At 41.7% G+C, this 26,162-nt stretch overlaps 1 protein-coding gene across 1 annotated transcript; it reads right to left on the reverse strand.

Moving 5' to 3' along the window:
* Positions 1-7,303: 7,303 nt before the first annotated feature.
* Positions 7,304-25,901, reverse strand: CUNH17orf78 (chromosome unknown C17orf78 homolog). Its single transcript, XM_027870642.1, has 6 exons — positions 25,844-25,901; positions 23,141-23,227; positions 21,231-21,482; positions 14,126-14,254; positions 10,541-10,665; positions 7,304-7,503 (listed from the first exon to the last, which is right to left on the reverse strand). Exons 1-6 carry the CDS (start codon positions 25,899-25,901, stop codon positions 7,417-7,419), a joined length of 738 nt encoding a protein of 245 aa, XP_027726443.1. The 3' UTR covers positions 7,304-7,416.
* Positions 25,902-26,162: the final 261 nt, after the last annotated feature.

The following is a 26,162-nucleotide window of genomic DNA, read 5'->3' on the forward strand; positions in this document are numbered from 1 at the left end:
GCCATGATCGAAAAAAAAAAAAAAAGAACTTAGACATCATCTTTCAAGAAATTATCAAGGAAAACTGCCCTGATATTCTAGAACCAAAGGGTCAAATAGAAATAGAAAGAATCCACTGATCATCTCCTGAAAGAGATCTCAAAATGAAAACTCCCAGGAATATCATAGCCAAATTCCAGAGCTCCCAGGCCAAGGAAGAAAATATTGCAAGCAGTCAGAAACAATTCAAATATTGCAGAGCTACAGTCACAGTAACACAAGTTTTAGCAGCTTCTATATTAAAGGATCAGAGGGCTTGGAATGTGACATTCTAGAAGGCAAAGGAGCTAATTTACAACCAAGAGTCACCTACCCAGCAAAATTGAGTATACACCTTCAGGAGGAAAAAAATGGACATTTAATGAAATTGGGGACTTTCAAGCATTCCTGATGAAAAGGCCAGAGTTGAATAGAAAATTTGACTTTCAAATACAAGACTCAAGTGAAGCATAAAAAAGTAAACAGGAAAGAGAAATCATAAGGAATTGAATAAGTTTAAACTGTTTACATTCCTAAATGGGAAGATGATACTTATAACTTATAACTCCTAAGAACTTTATCGTTATTAGGGCAGTTAGAAGGAGTGCCCATAGACAGAGGACATGGGTATGAGTTAACTATAATGGAATGATATCTAAAAAATAAATTAAGGAGTGGGAAAGAGGGATAATTATGATAGGATGACATCCAAAAAATAAAATTAACATATGAGAAAGAGGGACACACTGGGAAAAAGGAGAAAGGAGAAGTAGAAAACGGGTAAAATATCTCATATAAAAGAGGTGGGGGGGGTAGCTAAATGGCACAGTGGATAGAGCACCAGCCCTGAAGTCAGGAGAACCCGATTTCAGATCCAGTCTCAGACCAAACACTTGACACTTCCTACCTGTGTGACCCTGGGCAAGTCACTTAACCCCAATTGCCTAAAAAAAAAAAATTTTTTTTGAGCAGATGACTGTGCTGCCTGAGGAACATATTATAATGATCCAACATAGAGTATATAGCATTTACTATTACAGTCAAAATTTTAAACAAAATTAACTTTACACTTATTTAATGATATACATTCAACATCAATTTTAATGGACTTTTCTGCAGAGAGTATAGATACTGTTACAGTGTTGTTAAGAGGCAATGGAATTTTGGATAATGGTAGTTTAACTGCCATTCGTTGAGGGGACATGTAAGGAGACCAGGAGACAGAGGGGGAAAAGACTAAGAGAACTTACTTCCTGAGAGAACTAAGTCTAAAACTTACCTTGTGGAGAAAAAATTTTTTTTTAAATTCTTGAAAAAAAGACTGATGTCTTTGGTATCTTGAGAGAGCTAAATATTGGAAACTGTGTTTCTGGAATTGAGAAGTCAGCAGTTGTAATGATGGTTAAAGGTGACTTTGGTTGTGAGCATTCTCATAGACAACATTGGAAATAATTATTTACATCTTTGCTTTATTGTTTGTTACACTGTAAATAAATAGCATAGTCAGTAACATGGATGTTTATTTAAGGCTAGGAGATTAGAGTATTACATATGTGTTTATACATATATATATATGTACATATATCTGCTTATAGGAACAAACGCTTATGGGAAAAGAGGTTTCTCCAGTTTAATAAACTGGAGTGGGGATTCAGAGCCAATTGATTAATTAATGAGAGAAGTTGTAATTTTAGTAATTAACATCAACATAGCACAACATACCCCTTTATTATCTTAGAAACTAGGATGAGAATGAATAAAGAAAATGAGCTAGTAACAGGTAGAAATTGCCCCACACAGGCTACCTATAAGGGATCAACCCTAAATCTCTACTATATTCATAAATGCTATTGTGCTAGTTCACGAATGGGGGACCTGTGGCCTCGAGGCCACATGTGGCCTTCTAGGTTCTTGGGTGCAGCCTTTTGACTAAGTCCAAGTTTTACAAAACAAATCCTTTCATTAAGGGAATTTGTTCTGTGAAGTTTGGATTTAGTCGAAGGGCAGCACTTAAGGACCTAGAGGGTCACGTGTGGCCTCAAGGTCTCAGGTTCCCAACTCCTTTGTTGGTAACTAGAACTGAGTGGTAAACAATTAATATAAATAACTATAAATTGGGCTACTTTTGTATAGTCAAGTCCACATAAATATTTTACTTATCACAGTTCTCACAGTTTCCTTTTCTCTAATCTTTAAGATAGCCATCTATTCATAATTTTCTCTTAAACTCATACAATTTAGTCACCCACCACCACCACCACCACCACTCCCACCAAGAGAGGCAGAATGGTGTAGTGGCCTTAGGGCCAGGAAGACCTGGGTTCACATCCCATCTCTGACAAATATTTGCTGAGTGATCCAGAGCAAATAACTTAATCTCTCAGTGCTCTAAAAAAGTTTCTAAGACTAAGTTTCAGAGGAGGTGCTAACCTGCATTTGTAGAATAAGTTTATCTGGGAGTTTCCCATTCCAATAAAATCACAGGTCTAGTTCTATTCATTATGTTAATACATCAAGTCCCACACATTAAAAAAGTATCCAGAGCATGGCACTAACATAAAGTCCAAAGTCAAGAAGGAGGCTAGAAGAATGAGCAAATGCAAAAAAAGAAAATGACCATAAAGAGCTACTATGGTGACAGGGAATTGGAAAGCACAAAGAAGAATACTATAACTCAAAAACATCTACAAGCAAAGCCTCAAAGAAAAATTCAGACCAGATACAAGTCAAACAAGAATTCCTAAAAGAGTTAAAGAGGAAAAAGAGATTTAAAAACCAAATAAGAGCAGTAGAGGGAAAAAATGGAAAAATAAACAAGAGTTATGTAGGAAAGATAGGAAAAGGGAATTAACAACTTGGAGAAGGAGAAGAAGGTAGAGGAGAAAACCATACTAAAGAAAATTCCTTGAAAATTAGAATTGGCCAAATGGAAACTAATGACTCCATGAGATATGAAGAAAAATAGTCAGAAGACTGAAAAATAGAAGAAAATGTGAAATATTTCAAAGGAAAAATTGACCTGGAAAATAGATCAAGGAAAGATAATGTAAGAATCATTGAACTATCTATAAGAATAAAAAAAAAAAAAAAAGCCTAGACATCATGTTTCACTAAATCATGAAAGAAAACTGCCCAGATCTCTTGGAATCAGAGGACAAAGGAGAATTCGAAAGAATCCACCATTCATTTTCTGAAAGAAATCCCAAAATGAAAACCCCCAGGATTTTATAGCCAAAATCCAGGGCTCTCAGGTCAAGGAAAAATATTGCAAGCAGCAAGAGTACTGACTCTGTAATCAAAGAACGTGAATTCAAATCCTGCCTTGATGTTTACTATCTCTATGACCTTGGGCAAATTACTTAACTTCCTTGTACCTCAGTTTCCTCATCTGTAAAATAAAGGATTAGACTAAGTAACTTCTGAGGTCCCTTCCTACTCTGCATTTATGACCCTTCTCACATAGGATCATAACCCTACTCATGTGTGGAGTTCCTTTTCCCCTGATCATGCCTCAGAGCAAAGCTCCCTGAGGTTTGCCCATGTACTTCCATCCTACCAGTCTTTTCCTGTGCTTCATCTCTTGCCCTCATCCCTTCCTCCCATATATACTTTAGAGGGTCTTGCCAACAAACGTGGAATGTGAGACTGTGGATCACCTACAAGGAATGGGGAGCAAGATTACTAGTTCATGGGTAGAAAGATGATGTATAAAAGTCTAAGGATCCATTTGGAGCTATGAGAGATGCTTGCAGTCAGTGTGGTATCCAGCTTTTCAAATACCAAGAGTATCAGGAGCTTTGGTTTTGTCACCTGTATTCCAGTGGAGAAGATAGGTCATGAATACAAACCCTCAAGAGGCTGATGGCAGAGCTGTTGGACCAACAATGGCTGTCTTCAGAAAGGTGTCTCAAAGACCAGATCTTTATTTAACCATGAAAAACATCTTTGTGGGTGGCATTAAGGAAGACTCTGAGGAACACCCCTGAGGAGACTACTTTGAACAGCGTTGACAGATTTATGTGACTTGAGGTCACACAAGACCATTACAGTGGAACATGGCAAAGTAAAAACAGGGACTCGCTTGAGCTCTCCCCCAAACCCCTCCAAATACCTGTAAAAATTACTCTAAACATACTCTAGAGCAGCAGAATCCACAAAAAAGACAGAGTGAAACAAATTTCTAGCCCAAGACAACCTGGAAGGCTGACAGGAAAGATCTGTTGCATCGGGCTGGGAGAGGTACACAGTACAGCGAGAGTGCCTCCAGCGAACCCAGAGCAGGCCTCAGGGGACTGAATTGCAGGTAGCTGTGGCGGTTTCCAGACTTCTCAACCCACAAACTCCAAAGACAACTTAGAAGGTCAGTGGGAAAGGTCTGTCAGACCTGAGTGAGAGAGGGGGCCATTCCAGCCCTGGTCCCAGCACAGCCTCAGGGCAGCGATAGCAGCAGCTGTGGCTGCTTTCAGAGCTCTCAACTCACAGAGGTAAGGGGATCAAACAACTGATCAGAACGAGATTACAGGGGTCTGTTTGCTGGCACTGCGGCAGGATTCTATTGCTTTGCCCATACTTAGATCTGGGTCGCAGTCCTGGGGTGAGGAGGAGCACTAGCATAGCAGAGCTTGTGGCAGCAGTGGAGAGTTAACCCTTCTCACATTTCTAGGGCAGAAAAGGGTGCTTGTGGTCACTTACAGATCAGAGCACAGGCCAGGAGAGGAGTAAATACTTTTCCTTAGATCATACCACCTTGGAAGAACTGAAAACTTACAGGTCCCTAGAAGTATCTCTGAAAACAGCTGCACAAGACCCCTGAAACTTGGGACAGCTTGCTTTCTACCCTGGAAGCAGAACCCTACCTTAATGAAGAGTTAAAAAGTCAAATAATTGGCTGGGGAAATGAACAAACAGCCAAAAACAAACAAACAAACAAACAAAAAACACTTCAGACTAGAGAAACATACTTTGACAAGGAAGATCAAAACATAACACGAGAAGAAGACATCAAAGTAAAAGCTCCTACATCCAAAGCCTCTAAGAAAAATGTAAATTAGTCTCAGGCCATAGAAGAGCTCAAAAAGGATTTTGAGAAGCAAGTAAGAGAAGGAGAGGAAAAACTGGGAAGAGAAATGAGAGTGATGCAAGAAAATCATGAAAAACAAGTCAACAGCTTGCTAAAGAAGAACAAAAAAAAAATACTGAAGAAAATAACATCTTAAAAAATAGACTAACCCAAATGGCAAATGAGGTCCAAAAAACCAGTGAAGAGAAGAACACCTTCAAAGCAGAATTGGCCAAATGGAAAAGAAGGTCCAAAAACTCACTGAAGAAAATAATTCCTTAAAAATTAGAATGGAGCAAATGGAAGCTAATAACCCTATGAGAAATCAAGAAATTATAAAACAAAATCAAAAGAATAAAAAAATAGAAGGCAATATGAAATATCTCATTGGAAAAACAATTGACTTGGAAAATAGATCCAGGAGAGGTAATTTAAAAATTATTGGACTACTTGAAAACCAAGATCAAAAAAAGAGCCCAGACATCATTTTTCAAGAAATTGTCAAAGAAAACTGCCCTGATATTCTGGAACCAGAGGGTAAAATAGAAATTGAAAGAATCCACCAATTACCTCCTGAAAGAGATCCCAAAAGGAAAACTCCCAGGAATATTATAGCCAAACTCCAGAGTTCCCAAGTCAAGGAGAAAAGCAGGCAGCCAAAAAGAAAAAATTCAAGTATTGTAGAAACACAATCAGGATAACACAAGATTTAGCAGCTTCTACATTAAGGAACCGGAGAGCTTGGAATATGATATTCTAGAGGGCAAAGGAGATAGGATTACAACCAAGAATCACCTACCCAGCAAAAACTGAGTATAATCCTTCAGGGGGAAAAATGGATATTTTTTGGGATACGCACAATTTTATATCCCTTTGGGCATAGTTCCACATTGCTCTCCAAAATGGTTGGATCAGTTCACAACTCCACCAGGAATGTATTAGTGTGCCAATTTTCCCACATCTTCTCCAACATTTATCGTTGTCCTGTTTTGTCATGTTAGTCAATCTGATAGGTGTGATGTGGTACCTCAGAGTTGTTTTGATTTGCATTTGTCTAATCAATAGTGATTTAGAGTGTTTTTTCATATGACTATAGATAGCTTTAATTTCTTCATCTGAAAACTGCCTATTCATATCCTTTGACCATTTGTTAGTTGGGGAATGACTTGTATTCTTATAAATTTGACTTAGTTCTCTATATATTTTAGAAATGAGGCCTTTATCAGAGACACTGGTTGTAAAAATTCTTTCCCAGTTTTCTGCTTCCTTCCTTGTCACTTTCAATGACCATAATTGTGCAGCTAAGATTGTCGTTCAAAAATGACATACTGTTCTCATGCTGTTGGAGTTGTTAACTGGACAACACAACCATTCTGGAAAATAACTTGAAATTGTGTGAGAAAAGTCATAAAACTGTTCTTACTCTTTGGGCCAGAAAGCCCACTGCTGGACACGTGCCTCCAAGGAGGTCAAACACAGAAAGAACAGCCCAAAGAAAGTAAAATACTCATAGCGGTCTTTTTTTGTAGTAGCAAAGAACCAGGCAAAGTGAATGTCTTTCCTAACCACAATGCCCCCACCAGCTGTGACGGCCATCTCTTCCCAGCTGACTTATATTTCTGTCTCCCATAGTAGCGTATCAGCTCCTTGAGAGCAAGGATTGTTTTATTATTGTTTTTTGTCTTTGCAGGCCCACTGCCTAGCACAATGCCTGACACGTAGTAGGTACATAATAATTGCTTGACTAGGAAATGATTGAACAAATCATGGTATATAAATATAGTGGACTATTATCTTGATGTAAGAAATGATGACCATAAGGAATAGAGGGAAACATGGAATGGGAAGACTTGTATAAAGCGATGCATGGTGAAGCAAGCAGAGCCAGGGTAACCATAGACAAAATGACTGGGGCAAAGTAAACAATAAAATGAACCTGTAGGGCATCAATAAAACTTTTTTAAAAAGAAATAAAATAAATTGTAATGACTGATCTTGGCACTAATGAGCCACAATCAAAGATGGCCCCATCTGTCCATGATTTCCATTAGAGGTATGTTGATGGATACCTATTTAATAGATGCACAAACTGAATCACATAAGCTAAGTCTGTGGTTGCGCAAAGGTCACTCTGAGTCCTGAACTCAAACTCTTCACTGGTGTTTAAAGTTTGATTTTAATATCATCTGGCAGTACACAAGCTGTATAAGAAACTTCTATCTCATGTGAATGATGGGGAGAAAACAGAATAGGAATATAGAACATGATTTTGACCACTAATGTTCAGTGTAGAAGGCAGAATGGAACAGTCATCTGTTTGTGCCTAGAAAAAGAGTTTTTCAGAAGTATGTCTGGTGAATAATGATGATCTCAGACGGCTTTTTGGGAGAAGATAAGTTGGGAGCTTCTGTCCTTCTGGGTCCAACCTAAAGAGCAAGAAGAAATACACAAAATAATGGATACAAACGGGCTATTTCATGGATCCAAAGTGGGTCCCGGTGATACGGTTATTAACAAGGAGCATCATTTTTCCTATAGTTCTGGGGTCATTTCATTCAACCCCTTTGTGACCCATTGCTCCTGGTAAAAAGAAGCAGAGTAGCATATTGCATAGAGCACTGCCCTTAGAGCCAACAAGACCTCAGTTCAAGTTCCACCTCTGATACATGCTGGCTATGTGACCCTGAGCAAATCATTGACCTTCTCAGTGCCCTAGTTAACTCTCTAAGACTATAAGTTGCAGAGCAGGCACTGATTTACATTGGTTGAAGAAACTCACACCAATGAAATCACAAGTCTGGTAAAAAAAAAATGTAGGAAATACTTTGGCTCCCTCTTCCAAGAAGATGTGTGAATGGTGTAGGTGTAGCCAGGGTAGAACCTACAGCCCAAAGTGTCCACCTGTGGTTGATCCTCTCTGTAATGTACAGAAAGGGCCCCTATACCTGCAACCATGCTAAGAGCCAAATGCTGACCCATGAGTACCTTATTTTATTTTCTGCATCAAGACCTGGGTCAAACCAGCTACATTATCAAAAGGGGTGTAGATTTTAGGCCTAGTGGACCAGCCATTCTCTGATTCCCACCCAGATGGGAATTCCACTTGGCTGCACTCCTTTGGATTTCTCCATCATGCTCCCAGGAACTTCATCATAGTTGCTTGCATGTTGTATTTCCTATTAGACTGCACTCCTTGGGGTCAGTTTTTGCCTTTCTTTGTATGCCTAGAGCTTAGCATAATGCCTAGCACACAGTAGGTACTTAATAAATGCTTGTTGACTGGCTGTTGACTGAGATAGAGCACTAAGGTTTGCAGAGGCCTTTATATACATGATCTCATTTGAGCCATAACAACAGTCCTGTAAGAGAAGGGACTTCAGGTATTCTTTTACTCTTTTCAAAGATGAAGAATATGAGGAGTGAAATGACCTGTCTGTGGTCACACAGCTCATAAGTATCCAAGGCAGGATTCAAACCTAGGTCTTCCTGATGGTAAGTTCTCTGTTGTGTATCCACCACAATGCAAAGCTTAGAGAAGGTTCTGGGGGCAGGTGGGCAGGAGTCACCCTTACCGCCTGGCCACCAACAGGTCATCTGAGGAAGTTACAGGAGATTAAAGTGTAGAAAGACTCCCCATCATGCATTCTCCATCTCAGACGGGCCTACTTTGTGTCGCCAACATACGACATTCCATGCCCAGCTTTTATTCCTTTCTTTGCACAGTTGAACAGAACTCTTTTTCACCTTAACTATTTCTATTGGAAATCCTTGAAGACCCAGCCCAGGTTCTGCCTCTTGTTCAAGACCTTTCTTAATCCCCCCTGGTTGTTAGGGCTTCAGGTCCCTTAAATTATCTAAGAATGTTAGCTCTTTGAAGACAGGACTATCTCTTTTTTTTTTTGTCGTTGTATATCTAGTTGCACATGGTTGAAGCTTAATAACTGCTTGTTAAAGGAATAAAGCAATGAATGAATCCACAATTTGTTTAAGCTTTAAAAGAATTAGAGACCCCAGTATTCTCAGTCCTGAGTGATACTGACAGTGCTTTAGGCAAGGGAGAGGAGGGGTCTGCTCTCTCCACTAAATCTTCCTTATAGTCAAAAGTGGGGTCTACTCCTGGGAAGAAGCTGGAGTTTAATCTGTGATAGCAAAAAGCACGTCTGTGGTGGCTGCACTATTTATGTCAGACACCAGAGGGAGCCAGTAGCACATACAGCCCTGATGAATGGTTGGGAAAGGAACAGGAGTAAGGAAACTGCTTTGTTAAGAACGCATAAGGATTTGAAGTGCTTTGGCTAGTACTGCTTCTAACATGCCTGCTCAGGAAAATAGGATCATAGACCTAAAGCTCCAAGAGGGCAGATCTAAATGACGTAGAGGTCATTTAGGATGGTTCAGTAACTTGCCCATGGTCCCATGGACGATTAACAAGTGCTAGTTTTTGCTCTTTGCAAAACACTATAAATGTGTTCTCTCATTTGATTCATGTGGAATGTGCCATTATTTTCTCCATTTTACTGATGGAGAAATTGAGGCCGAGAGGTTGAGTGATTTGTCATGCTGCTCTCAAGTGTCTGAGGCAGAGTTTGAACTCAGGTCTTTCTGGATTCCAGGTCCAACACAGTATCCACTACACCCCTTGGCCACCTCATAATTAAGTGAATGGTAGGGGGTGTGATTTGAACTTTGGTCTTGGGTCCAAGTTCAGTGCTCTTACTGGTGTTTGTCCTCCACTCTCAAGGCTGTATGCCATCCACAATGGTAGAATCACTGAATCTCAGTTTTGGAAGGGACCTCAAAGATCACTGAGTTCAACCTGTAGTTGGCCAAGAATCTCCCCTCTGACATCTCCAACAGAGTCACCTAGACCTCCCCAAGGTCAGCCTACTCCACTTCTGGGCTGCTCTCATTGTTGGGACATTTTCTTTCCAAGCTGTCTCTGCCATTTCTGCCCACTGATCCTGGTTCTGCCCCCTAGGACCAGGGGTGAGAGGTCTGACTCATCCCCCAACCCCTCCTCCTTCCATGTAACAGCCCTCCAAACACTGTTAGCCCATGAGGTGTCCTTGTCATGCAAATTGGGAACATTATGAAAAATATGCAACTTTCCTTCTCAGGCTTTCCTATTATTGGGGCTCCACTTGCCCCAGGCTGGGGCCCTCCACCGATGCCATCTTCCTTCTGTCTTCTCCACTGTTGACAATGGCACAAGTTCCCTGCTCTACGCCATGCAGGCTGAAGGCAGAAGAGAAGCTCAGATAAGGATGGTAATTTTACCATCAATGCCTCAGCCCCTTCTCCGCCCTCAAAGAAAACGAACCAACAGGTGTTATCTTCGCAAAAGGATTCTTTGAGACCCAGTCTTTCCAGGGCAGTGTCACTGGGGTTGTGGGAGGATGATGGGCAAGAGACAGTCTCCCTAGACCCAGTGGGCCAGTGTCCCATTATAAGAAGCAAGCTTACCGGGCAGGGGACTTCAAAAATGACAAACACGGTTATGGCTAGTCCACTGCTCAGCAGGATGACAGCAATGAGGCTTTTGACCACAACGCTCCATTTCTTCCTCAGAAGAAGGTCCTCATCTGTGTCTGAGTTGGCAAAGAAAGGGGAGAAGAAAGACAAAGGGTGATCATAATTGGAAAGGACTTTGGTGGTTGTCCAGTAATAATAGCAGTAGCTGGCACTGATATAGAGATTTAACATCTGCAAGGTATTGTACATGTGTTATCATTAGATACTCACCATAACCCTGTGAGGAAGGTGCTTTTATTACCCTCATTTTACAAATGGGGAAACTAAGACTGAGGAAGTTAAGTGACTTTTCCAAGGTCAAACACCTAGTAATATGTCTGAGGAGGCATTTGAACTCGGGTCTTCCTGAGTCCAAGTCCACCAGTCTCTTTCTAGTACCCCATTTAGTTGCCTGGGAATCCACTCCAATCTATAAGGTGAAAAACAGCATCTACCTCCTGACAGAGAGATGATGAACACAAGAAGCAGAAGGAATCCTGTATTTTTGGACATGGCCCATGTGAGAATTTGTTTTGCTGGACTATATGTATTTGTCATGAGGGTTTTAACTTCCATTTTCTAATTGTTCAATTGGGAGGGAGACAGTAGGAGAGAGAGATAATAAATACTCATAAAAAAAATTTTTAAAAATCAGTCTAATTTCCTTGTTTTACAAAGGAGGAAATTAGAACCCAGAAAGGGGAGGGACTTGTGTGAGGTCACCCAGAAAAGGCAATGACAGGATCATTTATTTTAGAGACAGTAGGGACCTTAAAGGCCATTGAGTTGAACCATTTTTTTTTCTTTTTGATTTGGATATGATTTTATTGCTACAGGGAAGGTCCACATAAGCAAACTTTCTTTCCCAAAGAAGGTTAGTGCTTGCTCTGCAGCTGGGAGTCTTAGAGAGTTGGGGAAGGGGGCATCTGGAGGGTTGGGGTCACTTGCCCAGCGTCCAGGAGTGTGCTGGGAAATGGTTCTCTGAAAAAAAGTGTACACAGGCCAGACTTTTAAGTTTAATCTGAGTTATTAGCATTTTCTCTATTACTTTGTTTGGTCTAGAGACAATCAACAAAATGAGAAATCAAGCCCTGATGTATAGCTGGTTTCCAAGGTGTAAATAAACGTTCACGCTGGAAATTTAACAATAGACTCTCTAAGGTTCAGCTGGTTCCAGCATATCCCTGCCAGGTTCATACAACCAGTGTGTGTCAGGGGTGGGATTTGAACCCAAGTCTTCCTGACTCTGATTCAGGTTCTTCTACTATATCATGCTGCCTTTCACCCACTCATTTTGCAAAGGAGGAAGCTGGGACCCAGAGGGGAGTCACTTGCCTGAGTCAGACAGATCAGAGAATCATAGGCTCATATATTTAGAACTGGATGGGACCTTAGAGAACATGAGGAAACTGAGGCCTACATTTATATGTGCCTGTGTGTGCATATATACATATATATATATATATATCTACACACACACACACACACATACATACAAAGCAACTAGTTGGTGTATATATATGTACATATATATAAACACGCATATACATATATACACACATATATTTGTATATATATACATATTTGTGTATATCTCTTTTTGTATATATTTGTATGTACATATTTGTGTATATATCTATGTATATATGTATGTACATATATATTTATCTCTACATCCATCCATCCATATCTATCTTTTCATCTATATCCATTCATCTATTTATTCATCTATCTATATCTATTCATTTATCCATCTATCTATGTCTATCTTTCCATCTCTATCTCTATCCATTCATCTATCTATGTCTATCTATAGTTATATCTCAGTGACCATATCCCAACCCAGATCTTTCTGGCTCCAGATCCTATGTACGCTTTTCTGTAAACTCAAGGGGTCTCCTAGCTTAGACTGGGGGTAAAATCAGATTCCTTGAGTTTCCTCAGAAGCTGAATATCTTATTCAGTCTCAAATCCTCCATTCCTCACTCTCACTGCCCCTTTTACCCCACCACATATCCAGTCAATTGCTGAGTCCTGTCAATGCTGCCTTGGCAACATCTCTCCCCTGACATTACTAGCACCTCAGTTCAGGCCCTCATAACCTCATGCCTGGACTACAGCAATAATCTGCTGGTTGGTCTCCCTGCCTCAAGTCTCTGCCTACTCCAGCCCATCCTCCACTCAGCTTTCAGTGATCTTCCTAAAGCATAAGTCTGACCATGTCAACTTCCCACATCCCCCCCCCCCAAATAAACTCCAGTGGCACTCTTTATTACCTACAGGATAGGTTGCCTACCTTAGCAGGGGATAGGAGGATGTAATCCAACCCTGTCATTTTATAGATGGGAAAACTGAAGCTCAAAGTGGTGAGATATCTTGCCAATGGGATATACAGCTAGGGAGTGTCAGAGATAGGATTCGAACCTTGGTCTTCCTGAGTATAAGTGTAGTATTTCAGATGCAGCTATGTGGTAGAATAGACAGAGCTTGGGCCTAGAGTCAATAAGACTTGAGTTCAAATCCAACCTCAAACACTTACTAGCTATGTGACCCTGGGGAAGTGATTTAATTTCTGTCTACCTCAGTTCCCTTAATTGTAAAATGAGGATAATAATAGTAACTAGGATTATTGTGAGGATAAAATGAGATAATATTTGCAAAGTGCCTGGCATATAGTAAGTGCTTAATAAATGTATTTTTCATTTTCTCCCCCATGCCAAGCTGCATCTTATAGCTCAACTTCACCTGCATTGAGGATAGTGTCTTTGGCTGTCAGTAATGTCAGAGTGCAGAGTTCCCAGGACGTATGTGTATGTTTAGGCAAGCTAATGTTCCCAAGTGGCATAGTAGATAGGAGGGTGGTCATGGAGTCAATCAATTAACAGATAAAAAATGTACTAAGTACCTACTACATGTTAGGCCCTGAGGATACAAATGCAAAAGTGTGAAAAAAAAGCTAAGAGAGAGCTAGATTTGAATCTCACTTCTGATACAAACTATTTTACAGGGCAAATCGCCTCCTCTCCGATTCTCAGTTTCATCAACCATAAAGTAGTGATTCTAGTATTCATCTTACTAGGTTGTTGGGTGGCTCAAATAAGATAATGTATGGAAAGTGATTTTTAAAGTTTGAAGTACTCATGTATAGCAAGTCTGCCTTAGAGTCAGGAAGACCTGAGTTCAAATCCTGCCTCTGACACATATTGGCTGTACTTAATCTCTCAGTGCCCTGGGCACCTTTCTAAAACTGCCAAATTGTCCATGAGTTGCTGATTTACATTGGTGAAATATGTTTCGATATCCAGAGTTCCCTGTAATCATGAAATGGCAGGTGTGGATGATAGGTAAGTAAGTAGATAAATAAATGTCAGTTATTCTTCTAATTATCATTAAATATAAACCTTGTGTTTATCACGTTTCCAGAAAACTTTCAAAGAGTTTTCCCAAAGAGGCCCATGTTATTGCTGGATTCCCCTTATTTCTCTTCCCCTTGGACCAGCTTCATGCTCTGCCTTGCTGTAGAGAGACAACCATTACCAGTAATAGGTGCCTTCTCCTCTTCACTGTCCTCTGCAGTGGTAGTGATGGTGGTGGTTGGTGACAGTCTCTCCGATGAGGCCTCAACCACAGGGTAGAACTTACAGTTGGAGATACTGGGTAATAACACTAGAGAGTGAGAAACAATTGAAGTAGAACATTTGAGAGCGTTCTACTCTGTTCTTCTCATCAACCAGTAACACCCCAGGTATACACACAGTCAACTGTACCATGACCTCACTGACCCACAGATACAGGGTATGGGCCGAAGGCAGTACCAGGGTGAATGAGGACAAGAATATTGAGTAAATAGCCAAAGGAGGCCAATGACTGTAGGAAGATTAGACCTGGGAACAATGGTATCTGGCTTGTATCATCACTCTCAGGGTCATAGTAATAATGTCATTATTGGGAGTTACCCTGTGGCATGTTGGTTTTTTTTTTTTAAATGAAGTACTCTGAAGTTCAAGGATCTGGGAGATGTTGAAGCTTCTGCCCCCTCTGCTGGACTGAATTCAACTGAATGCTCTGGAAAAGGCTTGGAAGAGCACAGGCTGTGTTGGTAGGGGGAGGGAGAAGCTGTGATTCAGCATTGCAAGCTCTTTAAATCAGAGGAGACCTTCAGGGTTCAGCTCACCCCAGGCCCTCTGCTTTCCAACAGGGCTAGAACGTGCTCAGTTTTACCTCATGGCCTCTGATTCCTCATATGTAAAAGAAGGAGCTGGGACTAAGGTCCTTCTAGCTCTAAAACATAGTATCCTATGAAGCCCAGAATGGTTAAGTGACTTCCCAGGTTCACCCAGGGAAGGAACAGAACCAAAACCTAAGTCCAGATGCTCTAACTCCAAACTCAGCCGCCTTTGTGACTGCACTCCACTATAAAGCATTCTGGCAAAGGTTCCTAAGCTCTGCTTTCTGTTTCTAAAGTAATTCATCCTGCTGAGAACCTGAATCTAAAAAATAACACCAGAGATGCCGGACCAGGAGGCCTGGAGAATGGCAGATTCCTTTGATGGGCCAGGCACCATACATAAGATTCCAGAAGAAAAGTGCTGTTACCCTCAAGAGTTTTCCATTTATTCTAGAACACTGGATTGTCGTCAGAACAGAGACTATGCTGACAGAGATAGACCTGATAATCCAGAGATTACAAAGGAAAAGCAGAGAAAATGGGTGATTTCAGTGTGATGATTCTGTCAGTGAATAGCCAGTTTTAAGCTTAAAACTGCACTAAAACTTTTGGGACAGGCTGTAGGTGGATGTGAGGATGTGAGCACCTTAAGAGCATGGAATGTTTCCTTTTTTCTGTTTGTAACTTAGCACGGTGCTTGGTGCACCGTAACTTCAAAAATATCTTTTCATTCATTCATCACTGGCATTGAGAAGAAGAAGAAAATCTTTTGTTTCCTTTTTTTTTCTGGCCCTTCCTAAGAACTCTAGTTCTCTTGGAAATTGGTGGTATTTTGTGGGATCATAGATTTCAAGTCAGATGGAACCTTAGAGGGCACCTCATCCACTGTCCTCATGTTCCAGATGAAGACCTAAGTTGCATATCTTGCCCAGGGACACCCAGGTATTAAGCAGCAGAATACATCGTCACAGCCTGAGTCACTGTTGCAAAGTCCAGCTTGTAGGGACAAATAGTCAGTGTATTTTTAGTGCTGCTTAGCTTATGTGTAAATCCACATGTCAGTATTTGCAATTCAGATTTCTCAGGTGTCATCTCTTGTGGGAGGTGACCGGTGAGGGACCCCTCACGTTATTCCCTGGAGAGAATGGATGGAAATTCATTGTTGATTTTTCTTTAGCTAAAACTCTCCAAAGTCAGGCTAGTGTAGAAGAAAAAATACCGTATCTGGATTCAGAAGTCCTGGGGTTGGATTCTAGATATGCCACTCACTAGCTATTTGACTATTCTATTAAATTCAATAAACATTTATTAAACACCTACTGTGTGCCAGGGGAAAATAATAATCTCTCTAAGCCTCAACTGCCTCCTTTCTTTTAATTAAAATAATAAAATAATACACACACTACCTATTTAGATGAATTATGAGTAAAAACCTTCAATCAAATGTGAAGCCTGGAAGAAGAGAGGAAAATATACCTCCATTCCTGATTTCCAGAGGTGGGCTGTTATAGGTGTGGAATATTACATATTCGACATGGTTGAGGTGTTGGTTTGTTTTGCTAAACTGCTTTTTCCCCTCTTTGCTTTAAAATCTTTGTTAAGGGACAGCTCTCTGAGATGGGTAAGGGACTAAAATGTATTTGGAAATGAAGATAATGTAAGACAGCTAGTTAGTATAGCAGATAGGGATGCTGGCTGTGGTGTCAGGAAGACCTGAATTCAAATGTCTCAGATGCTTACTGGCTGTGTAATGCTCAGCAATTGGTTTCACCTCACTTAGCCTCAGTTTCTTTGTGTGTAAAATGGGGATAGTATTAGAACCTGAGTCAGCTAGGTGGCACAGTAGATAGAGGGCCGGGCCTGGAGTCAGGAAGACCTGGGCTTAAATTCAGCCTCAGACACTTACTAACGATGTGACCCTGGGCAAGTCATTTAACCCTGTTGGCCTGAGATTCCTCATCTGTAAAGTGAGCTGGAGAACCACTCTAGTATCTTTGCCAAAACCCTGAAAGGGGTCACAACGGGTCAGACATGACTGAAAATGACTAAACAACAACAAATTAGGATCTACCTCACAGGATTGTTGTGAGGGTCAAATGTACAGCACTTTGCAAAACTTAAAGCACTATAAAAATTCTAGCTGTTATTATTATATAGAAGCAAGATATAAATAAAAATGAAATATAAAAAGTAAAAGACTCCAAAATATCAGACAAGTAGGCAAGTCACTCAATACAATTAAGCCTCGGTTTCCTCATCTGTAAGATAGGGTGAACTTATTTCCTGGTGTTGTTGTGAGGATCAAATGAGATAGTATTTGTAAAGCATTTTGTAAACCTTAAAGAACCAAATAAATGCTATTATTATTATTATTATTATTATTATTAATTTGTACTATCTATTTCACAGGATTATGCAACCCAAACTAGAAAATGAACCCCACTTTCAGAACCTCCCCTTTACCAAAAGCCCCATTGACAAAAGAGTTAAGTTAGGAGATAATTATTCAGTTACTGAATCTTAGTTTCATTTGAATGGTTGCCTAATCATTGGGGAGTAAGATTGATGGGGTTGCTTAAGTGTGTCAGGGTTACCTCTGCCCTTGCGGGTCTGGATCCTCAGCCTTGTGGGGTCAGAATCTCCATTTTATTCATGGGGTATTAGGGCTAAAAAGACTTCGAAGGATCAAGAACTGCTTTGCACTAGATGAACTCCAAAGTCCCTTCCAGCTGTAAATCCTGTGACCCTTTGATCCCATGATCCCATCCATAATCCCTCATCTCAAATTTTTAGGTCTTGGGACCCCTTTTACACTCTTAAAAAAAAGAGCTTTTGTTTATGTGGGTTAGATCTATCAATATTTACTATGATAGAACCTAAAACATCTTATTGTTATTAAACAGATAGTTTTGCCTTTGTGGGGACCCTCAGGAGTCCTTTGACTCACTTTGAGAACCGCTGGTCTAGTCTGACTCGAAGAAGAAGAAAATGAGGCCAGCGAGGGGGAGGCCATTGTCTAATGTAACCTGAGGAGCAAGAGATCCCACATCTCCTCCCTCCCACTTTGGAGCTGATTTAGTTTGTCCTGGGGGTGATCAGGCCCTAAGAAGTTGATTCATGATAACCAAACTTAGAGAAGTCTGATTAATAAGTGCCAATTTATTGATTTACAATGGAGTTAATGTCTCTTATGTGGATTAAAGAGCTTTACCTTCCTGGTGCAAACCTGACCACAGTTGTCTCACTCTCCCCTTCAGTGTTCTCATGTTTCTGCCCAGCCCAGTTCTGCTGGCTCTTCCTAGGATTCCAAGATGGGGCAGCCCCTGCCACAACATCTGGTCTCTTGGGGTGCATTGAGCCACCGAATTCTCTTGGCCTAAACATGGAAAATCTCTTTCCTTCATACTTCAGCCCCCATGGGGTTTGAATGTTTCAAATAGAGCGTTTACCAGGAAACTAAGGGAAAAGCCAATCCTCAAAACATAAAATTACACTTGTAGAATCCAGATTCTTTAATTAATGTTTAGCCACTAACTGCCTTAATCTGGCACACAGCTCCCCGGGCATTCTCTCTCTTACACACGCACACAAGTTCCCACTTCAGTTTCCATTCCCAGCCTTGTCTGTCCTATTTAATTTAGCAATAGCATATTTGCTAGTTGTAAATTTGTCACTCTTCATTGAGGTTTGGCTTTTTTACAATCTAGCAATATGTAATGAGAGTCATAAAACTGTTCTTACCCTTTGACCCAGGCAGTGATCCCACTACAAGGACTATACCCTAAGGATCATGGAATTGTAGATTTAGAGCTCAAAAGAATCTCAGAGGCTTAGTCCAACCCTCTGAAAGTTTTAGAAACTGGGCCCCAGAGAGGTAAAAGCCTTGCCCAAGGTCACACAGGAAATAAGTGGCAGAACCAGAGGCAGCTTGATGACATAGTAGATAGAGTGCTGGATTTGGAGTCAGAAAGACTGAATTTGAATCCTCTCTCAGACGTTTATAAGCTGTGTGATACTGAGCAAATCTCTCCATGCCTCAGTCTCCCTATCTGTAAAATAAGGAAGTTGGAGTTGCTGGCCTCTAGAATTCCTTTCAGCTCTAAATTTATGATCTTATGAAATTAAGTCATCTCACTGCAGACCTAGAGTTCCTTCCATTACATCATGCCTGTGTGTACAAGGGTATTATATCTAATCTTACTCATAGTAGCAAAAAATAATTACATTTCTATAGTGCTTAAAGGTTAGCAAAGAACTTTACAAATATGTCATTTGATCCTCAATAATCCTGAGAAATAGGTGATACCTTATACATCCTTATTTTACAGATGAGGAAATTGAGGCAGACAGATGTTAAGTGACTTGCCCAGGGTCACACAGCTAGGAAGTATCTGAGGCCACATTTGAACTCTGGTCTTCGTGACTCCAGGTCCAACACTGTATCCACCGCACCACCTAGTTGCCTCCTCTTTCCCTCCCTAGCTAATTATGAGGTGGGGAGGGGGGACTCAAAGTACCTGCCTCTCCAGGTCAAGATCAGACACATGCTTGGGTTGAATCCATCTTTCCCTCTCTGGTGGGCAGAGCCACTGCTTAGCATTAGGCCAACCAGGTATTCCATTGGATTTAATTCAACAAGGATTTATTAAACACTCGTCGTGTGCCAAGCCCTGTGCTGGGTACTAGGGATAAAATGACAGAAATGAAACCAGTCTCTGCCTTCAAAGGAATAAGTACAAAATATATTCAATATAAAAACAAAATGATTAACTAGAGAGAAGGAGGGATTAATGACGCTAATCTCTGGGGGGACCAAGAAAAGCCTCTTGGAGAAGGTGGCCCTTGAGGTGAGAGGGCTTCAAGAGGCTGAAGTAAGGAGGAGAGCATTGAGAGAGTCTATAAAAAGGAACTGAGACAGGTACAAATGACGTGTATGGAGAACAGCAAGTAAGCCAAAGCCCTGGCTGGGACCCACAGGCTGGTTTCAGCTGAGTCTGGGCCCTCTGGCTTCCCCCTGAGCGTCTGGTGCACAAAGAGTTGTGCAAAGGGTGGAGAGAAGAATGGGCTGAGGGCAAGTAATGGGTCGCTGGCTGTAGTCAGATTGTGCTTCGTATGTTAAACAAAGGAGCCTGTGTTTGATCCTGGAGGCCATAGGGAGTCAGGGAAAGCTTCTTGTGCAGGGGAGTGACATCTTCAAACTGGTGAGATGATTTTAATTGGTTTGTTAGGCCATTGATAGCTGCCCAAGTGCTGATTGACAGCTCAGTCAGCCAGTGTGACATGGCTCAGAAGAAGAAGGCATGTGATCCTTTTCCAGCATTTTCACATTCCCCATTAGTACAAGCATCTACACTTGCCTCTGGTCTACAGGTTCTTCTCCCTTCACAGAGGACATTCACTTGGCCTTGTCTGTCTATTTCGCTTTTCTTAGTTTGTGGTGCCTACTTGATGTTCAACCTTCTTTGGTGAGCTGATTGTTAAATTTTCACTGTAAGCATTTATACCTTGAAAATAAGCTAATATTACAAATCATAATTCCAAAATGTTAGAATAGAATTGCAAGAACACTTGGAGACCAGGACAACCCTTTCATTTTATGGAAGAGGAAAATGAGGTCCAGAGAGGGAAAATAACTTGCCAGGCCCACTAACTGCTAATCCGAGAGTCCTTGTCCTCTAAGAACTTGCAGTCTAATTAGGGAAACAATACACATGTGTGCACACATACAGACTTAATGAAGAGTCTAAGGCTTATGAATAATATGAAGCAACAGTGTTTCATATAAACAAATGGAGGTTATTTCAGAATCAGATACATTTTTGGGACATAATAACAATAGCTAACATTTATATAGAACCTACTGTATGCCAGACACTTTACAATTATTATTTCATTTGTTCCATACAACAATCCTGGGAGGTAAGTACTCTTATTATCCTCATTTTACAGATGACGAAATTGAGGCAAATAGGGGTTAAGTGACTTGTCCAGAGTCACAAAGCTAGCAAGTGTCTGAGGGTCATACAACTAGCAAGTATCTGAGGCTGTGTTTGAACTCAGATATTTCTGACTCCAAGCCAGGCACTGTATCCATTGTCCTGCCCAGCAATGTCTGACACAACATAGTCAATATGCTTCTGATTCTCCCAGATTTTGCCACCATGCCTTTTCACCATGGACCTGAGGCCTTCTCACCCTTAATATCTCTCTGCCATGCTGACCCTCTTCTCCCATTGGTGACCTCCTTTCAGGGCTTCCACTTTGGAGACTACCCAGGCTGGCCATATTTAATTCCCTTCCCTGGCTCTGCTTCTGACTCTCTAGAATTTGGGACCAACCCCTCAGGGCCCTTTTATGTGTGGTCTTCCGCTGTTAGAATGTAAGGTCCTTGAGGGCAGGGGCTGTTTTTGCCTTTCTTTGTATCCCAGTCAGTGACTCAGAGACCTCCTTCAAACCATGGGCCCTTTGTCTCACCTTGGACGGTAAGATGGCGTCCGGCCTGGAACCACAATTTGGGGGCTGTAGATAAATAGCAGCGTGGCCCCGTGAGGTTGTCCTGGAGTGGAGCACTGATGACACTCAGGCTTTTCAAGGTATACCTGGCCTTTGACCTTCCCTCTGAATCCTGGAGATTGATTGTCACTTTGCCCCCTGAGCCAAGGCACTGCAGGGAGGCCACTGTCTGGTTTTGGCCTGGTGCTTCCTTTTTGGCATCTTCCTGTGCTTCTGGAAGGGGGAGTGGCCAAAGGTGAGAGAAGACAGCCGATTCTTAGTCTGAGCAGTGGGAGGCCATGTTAAAGGCTGGATCAAATCCCTCCAAAGGACCACCAACCTCACCTGCAGCTTGCAAATCAAATGCAAACTCTGCCTGTTTCCTCTTTCCTTTTACCTTCCCATTCTTCCTTCTCTCTCCTCCCCTCCCCTCCCTTCTCTCCTCCCCTCCTCTCTTCTCCTCTTCTCTCCTTCCTCTCCCACTCCTCCTTCCTTCTCTTTTTCCCTACTCCTCCTTCTCCCTCTCCTCCTTTGCTCTCTTCCACTCCCTTCTTTTGTCCCCTTCTCGTCCCCTCCCATTTCCTCTTCCCCTTTCCTCCTCCCCCCTCGCCTTTCTCCACCCTTCCCTTCCCCTCTTCACCACCTTCTGGATTGCCCCCTTGCTCCCTTCCCTCTTCAGCGTGCTCCCCTCTTTTTTAAAAGACGCAGATGTATGCCCACACGGCACCTAACTCAGAACAGCATAGTTCTTGACCTAATGTTCCCTCCTTTATGTTTTAATAGACAGCCACCCTGGCAGTTCCCTGGAGGAAGAGGCTAATAACTGGGACTGGCACTCTGCCTGGTAAAGCAGGTGAATACTTCTTTGTTGTGATTTTGTGTGATGTGGTTGTTGCCCCTGGTTTCTTCCCCTTCCTGCTCTGCTGTCTTGCTAGCAACAATTTCTCTGTTATCCTATCGGTCAAAGCTTTCTTCCCCCATAATGAGTGTGGGGATGTTAAGGCCTAGGAAGGCCTTGTGATTTGGCCAAGGTTGTACAGCCTCAGAGTAGGGGGGAGAAAACAGGTGGGTGAGGAGGTTCCAAAGGTGTGGACAGCCCAGGGCTTCATGGGGATGAAGCTGTGAGATTCAAGTAAATAATGATTTGAATATTAAGGGCTAACTATTTCCTCTCCATACTCCTGAACTTGATTTCAGGATCATAGATTTAGAGTTATGAGGGATCTTAAAGGCCGTTTAGTCCAAATCCCCTCAATTAGCAGATGAAGGAACTGAGGCCCAGAAGTGAGGTCACGTGGCCAGAGTTGCACAGGTAATAAATAAGTGGCAGAAGGAAGAGTTGTACTAGAGTTCTCCCTGTCCCCAAAGTCAGCACTCTTTCTATTGTATCCTTTTTCTTCTCTGGTTCATATTTGGCTTTGGGGCCGAGGACCAAGGCAGGTTTCAGTATGTTCCTAATTTTTTTTTTTAACAAATTGTTTTTTAAATTATGAAATCAGTTTTTTATGATTCCCAAGGCACCCTTTTAGCCCTCACTTCTTCGTGTCATGAATCTTGAGTCCAGACTCTCCATGGGAGGAAGTTCATCTCTTCTCTGATGTTGCCCACTTCCCCTCCCTAGGTGTGTCTGGTATCTGGGCCTTCTTCATGTTGGTGCTCTGGCCTCCCCCGTCTGACTGGCAGGGAGACCCATGGCGTAGGCGTGGAGCTTCAATCCTCCCCAGGATTGCGCTGGCTATGTAATTAGCTTAAAAAGCATTCGATGAGGCCCTCCTTGGAGAGGCAGACCTTCCACGTAATTAATCTTCAGGATTCGGGTAAGGAAAAGCCCCTCTTCTAAAGGAAAAGTTCTCCAGAAAAGGGAAGTGAATTTCCAAGGTAAGTCCCCTTACCTTGCATCAGCAGCACTTTGATGCTTCTCATGCCCGTTGGGAATAGTCCAGGAAGCTGCTGTACTTGACAGTTACTGCCTTTGAGTTCTGAGGAATGTGGATAAAAGAAAACCAGTGTTTACTGAAGGTGCACTCAGTGGATGCCTGGATGCTCTGAGGGTTGTAATAATAATGATAATAATAATAATAATAGTAATAAGGGGTTATCCTATGTTCTGACCATCTCCATCCCACTGGAAACTTGGACTCCTCTGAGTTGGATAGGTGAATGTTTGCCATATCTTGCCAGGGTCCAGGCCTCCAGCCCACTCTCTGGCTATCGCTCCCCATGCCCTATCATGGGGGCACCCTCCTCAGCCCTCCACCAATTTTCAATTAGAGCTACATCAAGACTCCTCTGTGTATTGTCTTCTATTAGAATATAAGCTTTTGGAAGTCGGAGCTGTCTCGCTTGCTTCTATTTGTATCTCTGACACTTAGCACAGCATAGCATTAGCACAGTGCTTAATACATTATTGCTCTGTCTAGAGCATCTATCTTTCTGTCTACATGGCACTGCTATATACTATCTCATTTGATTCTCTTAAAAAGTCAGTTAATTTCTTTGTACCTCATTTTGGTTGGATTAAATGGCTTCCGAGATCCTTTTCTGCCCTAGGTCTGAGATCTTTTCATCCTGGGATTATATTACTTTGGATCACACTTATCTGAGTCTGTCCTATTACTCTGCTAGATACTGGGGATGCGCCCTCAGTGCGTTCTGCATCTCCCCTTTGTCTAACATGGTGATCTGTATAACACAGCCATTTAATAGAAGTCAAATTGCATTTCATTGAATCAAATAAACTTGAGGTCATACATTTAGAAGTGGAAGAGGACCTTAGAAGTCATCTTGTCCAAACTTCTCATTTTATAGATGAGGAGACTAAGGCACAGAATGAGTGAATTAGCCAAGGTCACTCAGATCATAAGGGATGGAGCCCAGATTATAACCCAGGTCTTCTGACTTGGAATCTAACACTACTTCCACTCCACTGAGTAATCCACCCCAGGATGGGACCCAGATGGAGTAGTAAGCTAGTAGATCCTATTTTCATGCGGCTAGAGGTGGAGAGAGAGGAAGAGTATCAACTGCACAGGTATGCAGGCCAGGTATTGTACTCATTTTATAGTTGGGTTACATGACTTATTCAAGGAGATATGGCTATTAAATAGATCTGGGTTTTCTGCTTTCTAGGCCAAAAGTCTCTGCCCTCCAGGAACTCAGTCTAGTTGGAGAGACCAATACAGACCCAAGAAAAAAGAGTTATAAAAAGAAGAATGGACACTTACATCACAACAGATAAACAAATATGAATTAATCCAGTATAATGGAAATGCTGGGGGGAGGAAGAGGAGGGAAGAGAGTAAAGGAGCAGTTGGATCACATGAAGATTGCTTGAAGGAATGGGAATATTTCAACTGGAGAAGAGAAAACTCAGGGGGAACATGATAACCTTTTCCTAGAACAGGGGTTAGACTTGTTCGCTTTGTGGCCAGAGGGCAGAACTGGATGGGAGTGGCAAAGAAGCACCTTTAGGCTTGATGCCAGGGAAAATTTTCTAAGAAATACAGCAATTAAAAGATGGGGTTAGCTGTTACCCCTCATCGAAGTTCTTCAAGCAAAGGCTGAATGACCCCTTATTGGGGATGTTGAAGTGGGAATTATTTTTCATGTACAGATTGATTGCAAAGATCCCTTTCCACTCTGAAATTCTGTCATTCTGTGAGTTTGGAGGTGAAAGAAGGCCTGTCCCTCATACTCCCACCCCTATTTTTTCTAATCTTGTTTCCTTTCCCTTCTGTCCCCTATCTGACCTATCTTAATAAAGAAAACTTTGGCTAGCTTCTTGGGTATAACTTTAAACGGGATACCTGTACGAAAGTCCTCTCACCCACAGGTCGTAACAGTTGACTCTATATATGACTCACAAAGGAATTGAGGGTTTTCTTCATCTGTTATATTTGTAATGGCTACACCTGCTGCCACTTAGCCTCAGGCTGGACTAATGTGCTTTGGGGAGGATCTTTTTTCAGAATGCTTTCAAAATCATGAAGATAAACAGTTCCCCAAAACTAGCAGTGATGCTGTCATTCAGCTAATCAGTTAGTAAACATATATTAATCGCCTTCTATGTGCCAGGCAGTGTTTGAAGAACTGAGGGTACAATGTAAAGGAAAAAGACAGTCCCTGGTCCCAAGGAGCTTACACTCTCACATGCATATAGTTCACACGCATGTAGATGTATCAATGCATCTTTGCTGAGCTATGCAAACAACCAAGCTATAGAAAGGACAAATTGGAGATAATCAATAGAAGGAAGGTACTAGAATTAAAAGGGTTTGGGAAAGAATAATATATGGGTTACAGAGCAAGTGCATGATGAGTAATGGATTGTGAGATCTAACATGATCCTCATATTCATGACAAGAACAAAGAAGATGATAATATTATATTTGCCAAAGAGCTTCTATCCCAGAAGAAACTCCCCCTATCTGTCTGGTTCAGGTTAGCACAGTCCTGTCCAAAGGCAGGGGGATGGATAATCTTTGGGGTATTTTGTCCTTTGCATTCTCTGTTTCCACTGCAGTAAGAAAGGAGATTTTATAGGCTAACTCTGTAAGGTTGAATCCTGTGGGGAATAAGATAAGAAGGCTCCTTACCTTTCTGATTGGCATCAGAGGCTGCAAAAATCAGGCTAAAGAAGAGAATTGTATCCATCTTCGCAACAACACATGTTCCCCTTTGGGTAGCTGATCTTCCAGGGCTGCTGTGGGAGTCAAGCTGGGCTGCTGGGCAGTACCCACTGCCGTCAAGGTTAGGTCTGATCCCAGGAGACTTTTGTTCAACCCAGAGAAATTCGCTTCATTTCTCAGTGATCAAGACTTTGAGCTGATATGAGAACAGGCTGAATAATTTATTAATGATTGACTCAAGAGGTCTTCCCCTAACTTCCTCAAGATTGCTGACAAAGGGAAAGTT

The sequence above is a fragment of the Vombatus ursinus genome, unplaced genomic scaffold, assembly GCF_900497805.2.
Source record: "Vombatus ursinus unplaced genomic scaffold, bare-nosed wombat genome assembly UNPS02014797.1, whole genome shotgun sequence".
NCBI lineage: Eukaryota > Metazoa > Chordata > Mammalia > Diprotodontia > Vombatidae > Vombatus > Vombatus ursinus.

What these genes read in the sequence shown, in the direction of transcription:
- CUNH17orf78 (XM_027870642.1), bottom strand. Translation starts at nt 25,901, where the DNA reads ATGGATACAATTCTCTTCTTTAGCCTGATTTTTGCAGCCTCTGATGCC. An exon ending in CAAAGTGCTGCTGATGCAAG is followed by an intron (nt 21,483 to 23,140) that starts GTAAGGGGACTT and finishes TCCCCCTTCCAG; the next exon opens with AAGCACAGGAAGATGCCAAA. An exon ending in TTTTTGAAGTCCCCTGCCCG is followed by an intron (nt 7,504 to 10,540) that starts GTAAGCTTGCTT and finishes CTTGCTCTTTAG; the next exon opens with GTTGGACCCAGAAGGACAGA.